Source organism: Garra rufa, chromosome 25 (assembly GCF_049309525.1).
Source record: "Garra rufa chromosome 25, GarRuf1.0, whole genome shotgun sequence".
Taxonomy (NCBI): domain Eukaryota; kingdom Metazoa; phylum Chordata; class Actinopteri; order Cypriniformes; family Cyprinidae; genus Garra; species Garra rufa.
In genome coordinates, this window is record NC_133385.1 from 38,032,907 (window position 1) to 38,047,142 (window position 14,236).

At 43.4% G+C, this 14,236-nt stretch overlaps 1 protein-coding gene across 1 annotated transcript in view; it reads right to left on the reverse strand.

The window, feature by feature from the left end:
• spire2 (spire-type actin nucleation factor 2) overlaps positions 1–14,236 on the reverse strand; it is a 50,150-nt gene that overhangs the window by 5,822 nt on the left and 30,092 nt on the right. Inside the window, exons 8-14 of the mRNA XM_073832291.1 lie at positions 13,984–14,150; positions 13,638–13,851; positions 5,956–6,071; positions 4,539–4,676; positions 4,377–4,444; positions 4,246–4,273; positions 2,601–2,692 (exon numbers count right to left, since the gene is read on the reverse strand). Of these exons, the coding sequence (XP_073688392.1) occupies positions 2,601–2,692; positions 4,246–4,273; positions 4,377–4,444; positions 4,539–4,676; positions 5,956–6,071; positions 13,638–13,851; positions 13,984–14,150 (823 nt within the window). The remainder of the gene's footprint in view (positions 1–2,600; positions 2,693–4,245; positions 4,274–4,376; positions 4,445–4,538; positions 4,677–5,955; positions 6,072–13,637; positions 13,852–13,983; positions 14,151–14,236) is intronic.

Consider the following 14,236-nt stretch of genomic DNA (forward strand, 5'->3'; position numbering starts at 1 on the left):
CCAAAGCTTTCATGTGAGCGAGAACAACATCTCGATGTTGAACCGCTAACTGTTCTGAGCTGGCTAAAATCAGCCAGTCGTCTATGTAGTTGAGTATGCGGATGCCCTGGAGTCGCAGAGGAGCCAGAGCAGCATCCATACACTTTGTAAAAGTTCGGGGTGAGAGTGTTAGGCCGAAAGGAAGAACTCTGTATTGGTAAGCTTTGCCCCTGAAAGCGAACCTGAGAAACTTCCTGTGCTGAGGAAGGATGGAGACGTGAAAGTACGCATCTTTGAGATCTATCGTGACAAACCAGTCCTCGGACCTGATTTGAGACACAACCTGCTTGACAGTTAACATAGTGAACTTCAGTTTTCTGACTGAACGGTTCAGTTGTCTGAGATCTAAGATGGGCCGCAGCCCTCCATCCTTCTTGGAAACAATGAAGTACCGGCTGTAGAACCCGGTTTCTCTGTGCTGAGGAGGGACCACCTCGATGGCCTCCTTCCTCAGAAGAGAATCTACTTCTTGTTCCATTACCAGAACCTGCTCGGGGCCTACCACAGTAGGAAACACCCCGTTGAAAGGTGGCGCCGGAGCGCCGAACTGGATTTGATACGGCAGTAGTTTCCACGCTGCCAGAAAGTGTACTAAGGGAACCAGCCTCTCGAGGCTGGTTTCTGGTAAACTTTGAGGAATTAATTTGGTGGCCTGTAACAGCTGACTGGCAGGCGACACCTGAATTAACTGCTCTGAGGACCCCCGTGGGGGTGACAGACTTACTGGGTCCGCTACGTTGCCGGGCGGGACCACCAGCAGAGGTTTGCGGGAGACTGTCGCGCCCTGAAGCACTGGCAGGGTTAGCTGACTGGTCTCCTGAGGGCCCCGAGGAGAAACGGGCACCATATAATGTGTTGAACCCCATTTTTCCCCAAGAGGGGCTGCCCTCAACGGCCCTGAGCCACAGCAGTCAGGGCCGTTTAGCCGAGGACCTCTTTGACTGAAGCACGACCCTCAGGTCGGGCCTAGTCTTAGAAGTCCCCGACTTGGAGCGCTGCTTACCCCGCCCCCTTGATCTGTCAGGAGGGGTGCGGGTAGCAACGCTCGCTTTTTGCGCCTCGCGGCGTGAGGAGCTGGTACGCGGCTGGGGCTGCTCCCGGTCCAGCAGCCCCAGAGGAAAAGACACGGCGAGGGAGGTATTGCTGAAAAGCTGCCATAGACCGCCCAATAGCACTGGCGGTCTCCTTAGTGGCGCGGAGAGCAAGATCTGCTGTACGCCTCAATTCTGATACATTCACCTCCCTGCCTTCGTCTAAATCCTTTAGCAGGTCGGCTTGGTATGCCTGCAACACTGACATAGTGTGCAGACATGACCCAGCCTGACCTGCTGCCGCGTACCCCTTGCCCAACAAGCTAGAAGTTAGTTTAAGTGGCTTGGTGGGCAAGATCGGAGCCTTCAGAGATGATGCCGCTGCAGGAGACAGATAGCTCGCAAGCATCTGTTCAACTGCCGGCATCATCTTGTACCCGTGCTCCTCAACCCCTCCCACGTTACTGTAGTAACCGGAGGAGGGGGTGAAAACACGGGCCGAGAATGGTTTTTCCCATGATCTCGACAGCTCACTGTGGAGATCAGGGAAAAACGGAAGGCTCCGCCCTGGAGGTGGCTTGCGTGTCCGCAGAAAGCGCTCATCTAATTTGCTTTCTAGCGGCTCATGTGGTTGCTCGGCGGGCCAGCTGATGTTAAGTCTGGCCACCGCACGAGTTACCACCTCCAGGAGCTTCTCAAACTGGGGGGATTTCACAGGCGGTTGTGCTTGGAGATCGACACTCTCTACATCAACCTCCTCGGAGGAAGATAAGAGAAGTGCCGATGCCTCCTCCCGGGGGGAAGAAACCGCAGTGCGGGCTTCCGCATCCAGGAGGTCAACCGATCCGCTAGGTGAGGAGGGAGATAGGGGATCACCCGTCTCCATTCCCTCTAGCAGATCGAGCTGCGAACCCCACGAGTGCAGCTGCCGCTCCGCCTCGGCGGAAGCGGGGCCAGACCCGCGAGGAACGATGGTGAAGGCTCCCTCCTCGAAGAGAGCCCTCTGGGAACGAAGCACCCGCAGTGGAAGACGCTCACACTGCGGACAGCCAGCCCCCTCAAGGGCTGACTGAGCATGCTCCGCTCCCAAGCAGAAAACACACATCCTGTGTGTGTCCCCACCAACGATGAATCGCTGTCAGGGAGGAACACACATTCTGTGTGACTGCTGAACCGCTTTAACAAAGTGAAACTTTCTACCCCTTTTGGCTGACATTGCTCAAATAAAAGCTGTGCAAACTGGCACAAAAAACAGCAATGAGAGACCAGACAAACAGACCAACATAGAGCGCTTCGCTGAATGACAAAAGCTGAAGCCGGTTTGAAACGCACGTGCTTATATACTTCCTGGACGCGGTGACGTCACTCCCGTCATTCTATTGGCTACAAAATTCCCCAAAGCGCTGATGACGCAGTGTTGAGTTCCCGGAAGGGAACAATGTAATTTTAAAGTTAATTTCTGGCCAGCACAGACGGTGTGGAATGTGACTGTAGTAATTTAACTTAGACACACAGCATATATTTACTCACTTATAGACTTCACTCTTGTGACTCTTCGCACTGCTGTGAAATCCCACAGTGTACACGGGAATGTGTGCCATCTTTTTGTATGGAACTTTCATCTGTTAAAGCACAAAATAAAGCAAAATCACTTGAGTTTATGACATTTTTCTGCTGTTAAAACAAGAATGCGTAGTAAGATTTAATTTAGAAAAAAAGAAGCCCTAAAGCACTGCTCCTCAAATAGTAGGAGAGCAGAATAGAACAGAATGCAGCTTATCATATAATCATGCATAGTTTGCTAAATAAATAAACTTTTGGAAGGAGAAAGGGCTATAGCTACGTCTAAGGCTGTACTTTGGATTAAATTCATCTGTTATTTGCTAGTAGCAAAATATAGACGCCAACATGAAGTTGTGTGGCATCTTTGGAAACCATGATTAAAATACACAAGCTAAAACAAAATATGAACCATGCACATTAAATATGGGTTCACTTGCAGCAATAAAGCTAGTAAGAAGCTATAATAGAGCTTAAATGTATGCAGCAGACAAGGCTTTGGAACATATAATATTTGGTAAAATAGCTTAAACATACAGAGAGTGCAGAATTAATATGCAAGTTGATATTCTGGTAATTTTTTCCAAGCACTTTTTTAACAATTCCAAACCACATCAATCTAAATAACTACTATTGATTTTGTATTTAATGATTTAAAAGTGATATATAATTGTCCATGAAGGCTGGAAGTGAAAAACTTCTTATACTCAGGTGTGCATAATTATTAGGCATGTTTGCTTTTACAGATAAAATGAGCCAAAAAAAGAAATTTAACTCAGACTAAAAGTCAAAATTAAATGCAATGAGAAGAATGCAATACTAATGCAATAATAGAGACTTTAAAAATAACACACTTGTGAAATATGAAGACTGTTTTTTCCAGGCTTTATAGACAGATAAGTTGAGGCTGACTTTTGAAGGACAAGCTTGTACCACTGTTTGAAGAATTTATCTTCCAGGATCTGACATTAAGATTTGAGAGTTTTTTAGTCTCCTTCCTGAAGAGAATGAACTCCCAAAACTAACTGTCAGATTCTGGAAGATAAATTCTTCAAACGGTGGTACAAGAGGATTTTATTATTGCATTAGTATTGAATCCTTCTCATGGGCATTTAATAATTGTTGACTTTTAGTCTGAGTTAAATCTCTTTTTAGGCAATGTGGCAAACATGCCTAATACTTATGCACACCTCCAACCTCACTTCCAGCCTTCATGGACAATTATATATCACTAATAAATAATTAAATATAAACTCAATAGTTGTTATTAAGATTGATGTGGTTTGGAATTGGTCAAGTGTGCTTGGACAGATTGTGTACAATTGAAAAGACACTATTAATTTAGCATATTATTAAAACTATATAGTTCATAGTCATAAATAAATGTAAATGTTAATTTTAAGAGTAAGAACCAAAGATCATCTTGCAACCATAAACTCATTTATAATGAGAAAGACCTCATATATGTGTGGCTGGCCAGGGTTGTAAAGTAATATCTTTATATCATGGATGAAACTAAACATTAAAACATATTGTCAGTGTTCTATAGTGTGAAAAAAAATACTAGTGACTACTAAAGTGCTGCATGAATTTAAATAAAATATATATTAAGTACCTTTGCACTACAAGAGCTACAGACGGACCTAAAAGAGGAAAAAAACACAGTGTCTAAATGTTCAGAACAGTAAATCAGACAATGTTAATATTCCATGTTCCAGATAATATTTATGATACTGAAACCCAGACCTTTTACACAGGAGGCACGTGGACGGCCATGAAAACAGTGGAAACTTCACTTGACAACAGCAGCATATCTACAAAAAAAAGACGAAGAAAACAAAAATGAACACTGTTTTCATTGGCATGTTGGACTGATGTTGATCACATGATCCACAAAGACATTCACACCTTGCCTTTCTTCAGATTATTATAAAGCTCTTTGTTCTGCATGTATTTCTCCATCTCAGCCTTCACGAGTATCCGGCGTACATTAATGACTTCATCCACTGTTAAGGCCAGACTGTCCACTGGATGACTGAATTCCTCCTGTGTGTGAGGGAGACAAAGACGTTTTTACCTACAAATGACCTGTTCTTATCATCTGATCAAGGTTGTATCTTTCTATTAGTGCTGCTGGATCTTAGCACTGCATTTGACACTATTGACCACAAAATTCTTTTGAACAGACTTATCTGACCACTATCAGTTTGTGGCAGTGGATGACAAGGTATCATATCGATCACAAGTGCAGTATGGAGTACCTCAAGGCTCAGTACTAGGGACATTACTTTTTACGCTTTACATGTTACCCTTGGGGGATATCATCAGGAAACATGGTGTTAGCTTTCACTGTTGTGCTGATGATACTCAGCTCTATATTTCTTTGCGGCCCGGCGAAGCACACCAATTTGTAAAACGAAATGCATAGTTGATACAAAAAACTGGATGACGAGTAACTTCTTAATGCTAAATCCTTAAAAAACAGAGGTGTTAATTATTGGACCTAAAACCTCTGCATGTAATAACCTAAAAGAGTCCAATACCTGATGGCTAGATGTGGATAAACCCAAGTGCAGTTTATTGAAACAGTGAAGTAATCCAAAAAGCAAACATAACCAAAACAGAGACAAGACTTGACTTGACTTGACTTGACATAAACAGACTTGACTTGGCTTGAAACAGACTTGGCTTGAAACAGATTTGGCTTGAAACAGACTTGGCTCGAAACAGATTTGGCTCGAAACAGATTTGGCTCGAAACAGATTTGGCTCGAAACAGATTTGGCTCGAAACAGACTTGGCATGAAACAAACTTGGCTCGAAACAGATTTGGCTCGAAACAGACTTGGCTTGAAACAGATTTGGCTCGAAACAGATTTGGCTTGAAACAGACTTGGCTTGAAACAGACTTGGCTCAAAACAGATTTGGCTCAAAACAGACTTGGCTTGAAACAGACTTGGCTTGAAACAGACTTGGCTTGAAATAGACTTGGCATGAAACAGACTTGGCTTGAAACAGATTTGGCTTGAAATTGATTTGGCTGAAAACAGACTTGGCTTGAAACAGAGTTTGCTTGAAACAGATGTGGCTTGAAACAGACTTGGCTTGAAACACTCACCAAACAGCAGGTTACAACGATCAATACACGACAAGAGACAATGATAACATGAGGGCTACTTATAGCAAACAATAAGGGTCACGGTACTGTAGGCCACTTATGAATCACTATGGGTGAAGGAAATAGTTATCTGTGGTAATCGACAGCATGTCAGATGCTGCCCATTATATCGCCTTTGTAACTGGGGAAAATATTAACACCACTGACCATCCACTGATGTCTGGACAGCCCATCAGATGCTGCAGCACCATCACTGTGTTTGTCAGCAGAGCTCAGGGAGTGACAGGTGGATGAGGGCATCCTGTCAAACACAGGAAACGAGGCTGGATACAAACAAAACAGTGGAGAAGAAAGAAAGACAGTCAGGTATCTCAGTTTAATAATTCAGAAAGTACATGCTAATCTCACAGTCTTTTTTATTTACTTTGATCAGCTTGATTAGGAGTTCCATCTAGTGTTGACACAGGAAAACTACATTTTCTTTATTTCAACTTAAAATCCAGTAGTTTAAATTACTTAGATATAGTTAGTTATCTTAACTTACTTACTAGGTTTGATTAAGTTACAGCTACTTTTAAGGCAAGTAAAACAATTTACTTTCTGCTTCTAGTAACGCTTACTTAAAATATTCAAGTAGCCAGAAAGGAACCAACAACATTAATAAGCCAATGAGAGGCAGCAGTGCACTAATTTGTTGATAATATTCAAAATAACAACAGAAGAAGAAGAAAATAAACATTTTTTAGGTGGTGCAATTCTTAATAGACTTTTCACTCATTTCCTCCATGTCTGCAGTTATCTTTCTTTCACTAGTTTCCCAAAGTAATCTTGAATGTCAACTTTCAATACAACTGAAATATTTGAGAGTCAAGTCAAGTCAAGTCACCTTTATTTATATAGCGCCTTTTACAATACAGATTGTGTCAAAGCAACTGCACAGTATTTAAACAGCACAATAGTGTGTAAGTAACGCATTATTGTAACAATCAATTTTCAGTTAAAGGCAGTTCATCAATGAATTCAGTGATATCATCGTCAGTTCAGTTCAAATAGTATACGATATCGCTGGAAAGTGAGAGAACATCACATAAGCTGACTTCACAAATTGATGTTGATTTAAAAAAAAACTAACTTACTATTATAGTGATGAGTGTTTCCTTTGGTTGGGCACCTGGAACTTTGTTTATTTTATTACTTTCTTCCTATTGATGCAGCAATGCATCATGAAATCAGAGTTATTTGATTTCAAGGGAAGAAAAAGTAAATTGCATGGAGAACACAAGACAGCAAATTAAATTGGCAAATAAAAACAACATGTAACACGAGGACTCGACGACAGCGTTGTAAGATCCAGATGTGAGCTTTATTAAACAGATCGTTGTCAAGACAGGCAAGGTCAAACAACGGCAAACAGTAACATCCAAGGCAAGACAACAGCGTGAGCAGTCCAAAGTAGCAAATAAAACAAAACATTGAAACAAGGAAAAACTATGACTATGAAACAAAACTATGACCATGAAACAAAACTATGACTATGAAACAAAACCGTAGCAAAAACAAGCCAATGAAACAAGGGTAAATGCTTAGTAGAGTCCGCACAGCAAAACAATACTTTGTGGGGCCTGTTTGGCAGTAGGCCTCCTTAAATGAAGTTACCCATGAAGCAGCAGAGGGAGCGAGAACAGTCAGTGCATGGGTGAGGGCTCCCTTTGCTGGTGTGGAGCAATAGCAGACAGTGAGGCAATGGAGGACCTGGGCTGTGGATCAGTGGCAGACAGTGAGGCAATGGAGGACCTGGGCCGTGGAACAGTGGCAGACAGTGGAAACTTGGAGGACCTGGGTCGTGAAGCAGTGGCAGACAGTGGAAACTTGGAGGACCTGGGCCATGGAGCAATAGCAGACCTGGATCATGAAGCGGAGGTGGGCCTGGACCGTGAAGCAATGGCAGACTGTGGAGTAGTGGAAGCCATGGCGGGGCCGGCAGAGCAGGAAGCCTAGGCGGTGTAGGCAAAGCAGGAAGCAGTGGCGGAGCAGGCAGAGCAGGAAGCCTTGGCATTGCAGGCAGAGCAGGAACAAGTGGACAGTGGACAGACGAAGCCTCCGGAGCAGACTAGTGGACAGACGAGGCCTCCAGAGCAGACTCGTGGACAGACTCATGGACAGACGAGGCCTCTGGAGCAGACTCGTGGACAGGCGAGGCCTCCGGAGCAGACTCGTGGACAGACTCATGGACAGACGAGGCCTCTGGAGCAGACTCGTGGACAGGTGAGGCCTCCGGAGCAGACTCGTGGACAGACTCATGGACAGACGAGGCCTCTGGAGCAGACTCATGGACAGACGAGGCCTCTGGAGCAGACTCGTGGACAGGCGAGGCCTCCGGAGCAGACTCGTGGACAGACTCATGGACAGACGAGGTCTCTGGAGCAGACTCGTGGACAGACTCATGGACAGACAAGGCCTCTGGAGCAGACTCATGGACAGACGAGGCCTCCGGAGCAGACTCGTGGACAGACGAGGCCTCTGGAGCAGACTCGTGGACAGATGAGGCCTCTGGAGCAGACTCGTGGACAGATGAGGCCTCTGGAGCAGACTCGTGGACAGACGAGGCCTCTGGGATGCAGTGTGCAGCCCACACACTTAAAATGGTGATGGCCATCACAAGTAGTGCAGTGGTTAATGGGATGCCCACCGGGCTGGAAGGTGTGAGGCTTGGGAGTGTCAGTTCTGTGTGGCTTGCTTGGCTTGGGAGCGTCAGCTCTGCGTGGCTTGCTTGGCTTGGGAGCGTCGGCTCTACGTGGCTTGCTTGGCTTGGGAGCGTTGACTCGGCGTGGCTTGCTTGGCTTGGGAGCGTTGGCTCTATTGGTATGCCTGCAGCCCGCACTGACATTGGAGGAGGGTACATTACACTGGCAATCAAGACATGGCATGGCTCTGGCAGTTTAGACGAGACATGGCATGGCTCTGGCAGGTCAGACGAGACCTTGGCTTGGCTCAGGGACAACAGCAGCAACTTGACTTGGCTCATGAAGATCTGCTGTAACTTGGCTTGGCTCATGGAAATCAGCTGTGGTTTGGCTTAACAGACAACCCAGCTGTAACTTGATTTGATTCAGGAACAACAGCTGTGACTTGGCTTGACTCATGGGGCACAGCTGTGACTTGGCTTGACTCATAGGGCACAGCTGTGACTTGGCTTGACTCATGGAGAACAACAGCTGTATCTTGGCTTGATTCATGAAGAACAGCTATATCTTGTCTTGGCACAGAAAGTGTAGCCCTGATTTGACTTGACTTGACACCGGAGGATCAGGCATCATTTGGCTTGATGTCGGAGGAGCGGTTGTGACTTGACTTGGCTTTGAGGGAACAGCTGCGACGTGGCTTGACTTTGCTGGAGCAGCTGCGTCTTGGCTTGACTTTGCTGGAACAGCAGCGGTAACGTGACTTGACTTGGCTGGAACAGCAGCTGCGACGTGGCTTGACTTTGCTGGAGCAGCTGCGTCTTGGCTTGACTTTGCTGGAACAGCAGCGGTAACGTGACTTGACTTGGCTGGAACAGCAGCTGTAACGTTACTTGACTTGGCAGGAACCTCATCTGGAAGGGCAGCCATGATAGATGCAGACTCTGGAGCAGGAGACATGACGTGAACAGGCTGTAGCTTGACTGAAGTGGCATAAGCAGGTGCTGGCTTGGCTGACATGAGTTTAGGGAGACCAGCTGCTCGAGCTAACAGTAGTGGTAGGTCCTCTATGCTGGAGGCCAACCATCTTGAAACCGGGTTGACACGATGAAGCGTGGATGTAGCGGCCATTTTGGGTACAGGCTCTGGGCTGGCAGCCATCTTGTGAACAGACTCTAGAATGGCGGCCATCTTGTGAACAGGCTTTGGGACGGCGGCCATCTTATGAACAGGCTCAGGCATGGCGGCCATCTTGTGCAGTGGCTCTGGAAGGGCGGCCATCTTGTGAGCTGGCTCTGGAGCGGCAGGCATGGCGTGAGCAGGCCCTGGAGCGGCAGGCATTGGGTTGAGCAGACTTTGGCTTGAAGAACATGACATGAACAGGCTCTGGCTTAACATGAGAGGGCTCTGGTGTAGCAGACATGACATGAGCAGGTTGTGGTATGGGGGTTACTGCAGGATCGCGGGGTCCTTCATCCGCAATGCCAACAGTAAAAGGCGAACCACTTAAGCGGAGGGCATAATCAATATACTGTTCCAGAGACCAGTGAATTTTACCTCCAGGTAAGCAGGAATGAATGGGCTCATTTAATCCATGACAAAAAATGTCCTAAAGTGCCACATCATTAAAATTCACCAGATGACACAGTTCGTAAAAGTCCACAACATATTCTTCAATGCAACGGTTACCTTGACGAAGGCAAAAGAGGCGTGATGCTGCATCCATGGTGATCTGTGTTTTAGAAAGCCGCTGGATCTTCGGGAGGCGAAGTATTATGTAACACGAGGACTCGACGACAGCGTTGTAAGATCCAAATGCGAGCTTTATTACACAGATAGTTGTCAAGACAGGCAAGGTCAAACAACAGCAAACAGTAACATCCAAGGCAAGACAACAGCGTAATCCAATAGACAGGCGTGGGTCAAAATCCAAGTGAGCAGTCCAAAGTAGCAATTAAAACAAAACAATGAAACAAGGAAAAACTATGAAACAAAACTATGACCATGACCATGAAACAAAACTATGACAATGAAACAAAACTATGACTATGAAACAAAACCGTGGCAAAAACAAGGCAATGAAACAAGGATAAATGCTTAGTAGAGTCCGCACAGCAAAACAATACTTTGTGGGGCCTGTTTGGCGGTAGGCCTCCTTAAATGGCCACCAAACAGGAAGTTACCCTTGATGCAGCAGAGGGAGCGAGAACAGTCAGTGCATGGGTGAGGGCTCCCTCTGCTGGTGTGGCGTTACACAACAACAGTAAAACAAACCAATTGCATAATTTATTCATGCCGCAATGCACTCTGGGAGTCAGTGAGTAGCAATACTAAGTCAATCTAAAGTAAACCTAAAGTAAAGAATCAAGTACCCCCTACAGTTCTTTTTTAGTTACTAGAACTCTTGTGTAAGTAAACTATATTAACTAAACATTTGTCAGTACAACATACTATTCCTATTTCACTTTACTTAGTTTTTTCTTAGTGCAATCGGTTTCCTCAATTTAAGTAAAGCTAACTTATTACATTTTACAGTGTAAAAAACCCAAATGGGAGTGGAAAGTTTTTCAGCTGATCTAGTGACAAAGAGGAAATTAAAGAACACAGCTGTAGTCAGATCATATCCATAATGACCAACACAAACTAAGAGCAGCGCAAATTAGCATCTGGTTTGAGACACGCTTTTTGGGCGTCAAATTATAGTGCAAATACCAGCGCAAACCTTAGTGAATCATGTTGCATGATTCATTAAAATACTCTTCTCCCAAAAATTTAGCATCTTAAAGGGAAACTCCTACAAATAAGATCAGCCGCAAAAATAACTCTGTCCACACCTTTTCATTGCTAATTTTTAAATCCTAAATCCTGATCACTTTTAATGCCAAAAGAGGGTTTGCATGGATGCAAACTGTTAGTAAATCTGGCCCTTAATGTTATAAAACTACTCAATACCTTCAAACCTCAAGCCTTGATAACTACTTTCTGGCCAGGCTGAGGAGAACGAGACGAAATTGCAATATGCAACAACTGACCTAGACAGGGAATCAAATAAAATTGGCCTAAGTAAATGCCATTGATCAAACCAAGGGGATTGTGGATCGCACCACCTGAGGGAAGTCAAAAGTTTTACCATTTGGGTAGTGTAGTCTCCTGAAATGGACATGTGGAAGTGGGTGTTAAATGCTACATCAAGAAGGCAGCAGCCATCTTTTGGAAGATTAACAAAATTTGCTGTAAATTTTCAATGCTGTTATATTGTACTTATTTGTGACCCTGGGCCACAAAACCAGTCATAAGAGTCATTCATGATCAACTGAAAGCTGGATAAATAAGCTTTCCATTGTTGTGTGGTTTGTTAGGATAGGACAATATTCGGCCGAGATACAACTATTTGAAAATCTAGAATCTGAAGGTGCAAATAAAAAATCTCAATATTAAGAAAATCGCCTTTATAGCTGTGCAAATGAAGTTTTTGAAATGCACATTACTAATCAAAAATTAAGTTTTGATATATTTACGGTAGGAAATGTACAAAATATCTTCATGGAACATGATCTTTACTTAATAGCCTAATGATTTTTGGCATAAAGATTATTTATCAAATTAAAAATTGGTCATTTTGACCCAAACAATGTATTTTTGACTATTGCTACAAATAAACCTATGCTACTTATGACTGGTTTTGTAGTACAAAGTTTATTTTATTTTATTATTATCCATTGATGTAATACTGTATGTTTCTCTTCATTTGACAAATAATAAAGTACATCTTGTTATGCTTAAGTGAAGTTTTGTAGGATGGAAACTACTCTTCAAATTTATTTCTTTATATATATAAGGATGTTTTGCTAAATTTGTCTTCTCGTTTGTCTCGGTACTAAGTGTTCTTTTCCAAGAGCTGGTATTTGCAAAGTGATATTTAAAGATTGCTAAGATCTGCGGTTTCTGCTCAAAGGGTATAAAACCACAGCCCCATGTTTATTTTTATCTGATCTTATCTATTGCCTATTGTCATGTCAACGTGACTTGGTTTTGAGTTAATTTAGGTGGAGAAAAATATTTGGCTAGACAAATGTAGTGACATAATGGATAAATGTGTTGGCGTTGTCCTCCCAGAGACAAATATAATGATGTGATAAGAGGATATAAGTACTACTTAGTATGACTAAGGAGAGAGAGAGTATGAGGTTTTCATGTCTTGTTTAGCCAGACCTCTGTCTTATGGCATATGGTGAGGTCTACATTACAGCTAATTTTGGCCAAGAACCACTTACCAAGAGATAATCTGGCTAACAAGTAAAGATACCACAGGTCAATTTTTACACATGATTTCTTTTGCATTTCTTTTCTTTAGCACCTCAAGTATGTAAGCACAGATACAATTTAAACCTGCTTTGACAGTAGCTGACCTGAGAGTGAAAACTGAAAAGAAGATGCTAATGTCAGTGCATCACCCCTTGTATCAACAATGAAAATGCAAAACATACTTTTATTGCATTTTGAATTGGAGTTTGTAATGTAAGAACACAGAGAATGTACCGGGCCTCAGAAGTAACTAGCTAAAAAGTAGCAATGTTGTTTTACTGTGACAATACCTCATGTTTTTAACATAGTGTGGCTTTGCAGCTACTAGTTCATTTTAGAAAATCGGTTTGTGCAAATGAATAATTTCTATGAACTGGTTAAAAAACAGAATTGCTTTTTTTTTTTTTTCATACAACAGTGTTCACAAAAGTCCCAGCAGGTCATTTACTTGAAGTAATATCATAGTCATTGTTGGAAAGGGTTCAGATCCACAAAAATGCTGGAAAACCAAAGAATTTGTGGGACATGAAGGATTTTTCTGAAGAACAGCAGACAGTTTAATTTTTCAGGACAAACAAAGGACTCATGAACAACTATCACTAAACAAAAAACAAACAAACAAGCAAGCAAAAAAAAAAACTGCTGTGGATCATTCAGGTAACAACAAAGTATTAAAATTCGAGTTTATGTAAACTTTTGAACAGGGTAATTTTTATAAATTCAACTTTATTTATTTTTTCTCTTGTGGACTTTATGTAAATGTCTTTGATTCTTTGATGTTTTATTCAGGTCAGTACAATTTTTTTTTTTTTTTTTAGTAATTTATTTGACTTTTCTTTAAGCACACAGTTTTCTTTCTGAGCAGCATCCATTAGGTCTTACAGGTGTTGGTCCAGGTCTCACCTTGATAGATGTGTGGTGGTCCGACACCTGTCAGCGTGTGTGATCGAGGTCTCTCTCCTCTCAGGAGACTGACGCCTGTGAACTGCGGTGATTCAGACATCACGTCTCCTCTGAGCTCATCCAGGTCGTGTTCGGAGAAGGAACGATCTCTCTTCAGAGGTGTAGGAGAGCTCTCCACCCGCCTGATATCCATACCGTCTGGAGAGTCCTCATCCTTCACAAACAACACAAGTTCAGAGATCTACTTGTAAAACTCAAAGAGGTCAACTTAAGTCAACTTAAAGTTTTTCATTTGGGAAATCTTCTTCAAGACTGGTGCACGAGCAAGATCACTGAAATCTCTCACCTCAAATATATTCATCTCCTCCATTTCTGCCAGTGTCGGAGCTTTTAGAAGAACACGTATGCGAGACGCTGGGCGGGACCCTGCTCCTGCGACTGACAGGTCAATGCAGGAAGTTGATTTGATGTCACATTGGCAGGTGTGTGCCAGACATGGTAACGAGCCAAATGCTGGAGAGTGACAAAACATTGCTGTGAGTAATCTGACACACAAGTAGAGAGCTAAAGAGCTGTAGCATAGTTATAGGGTTTTGCTG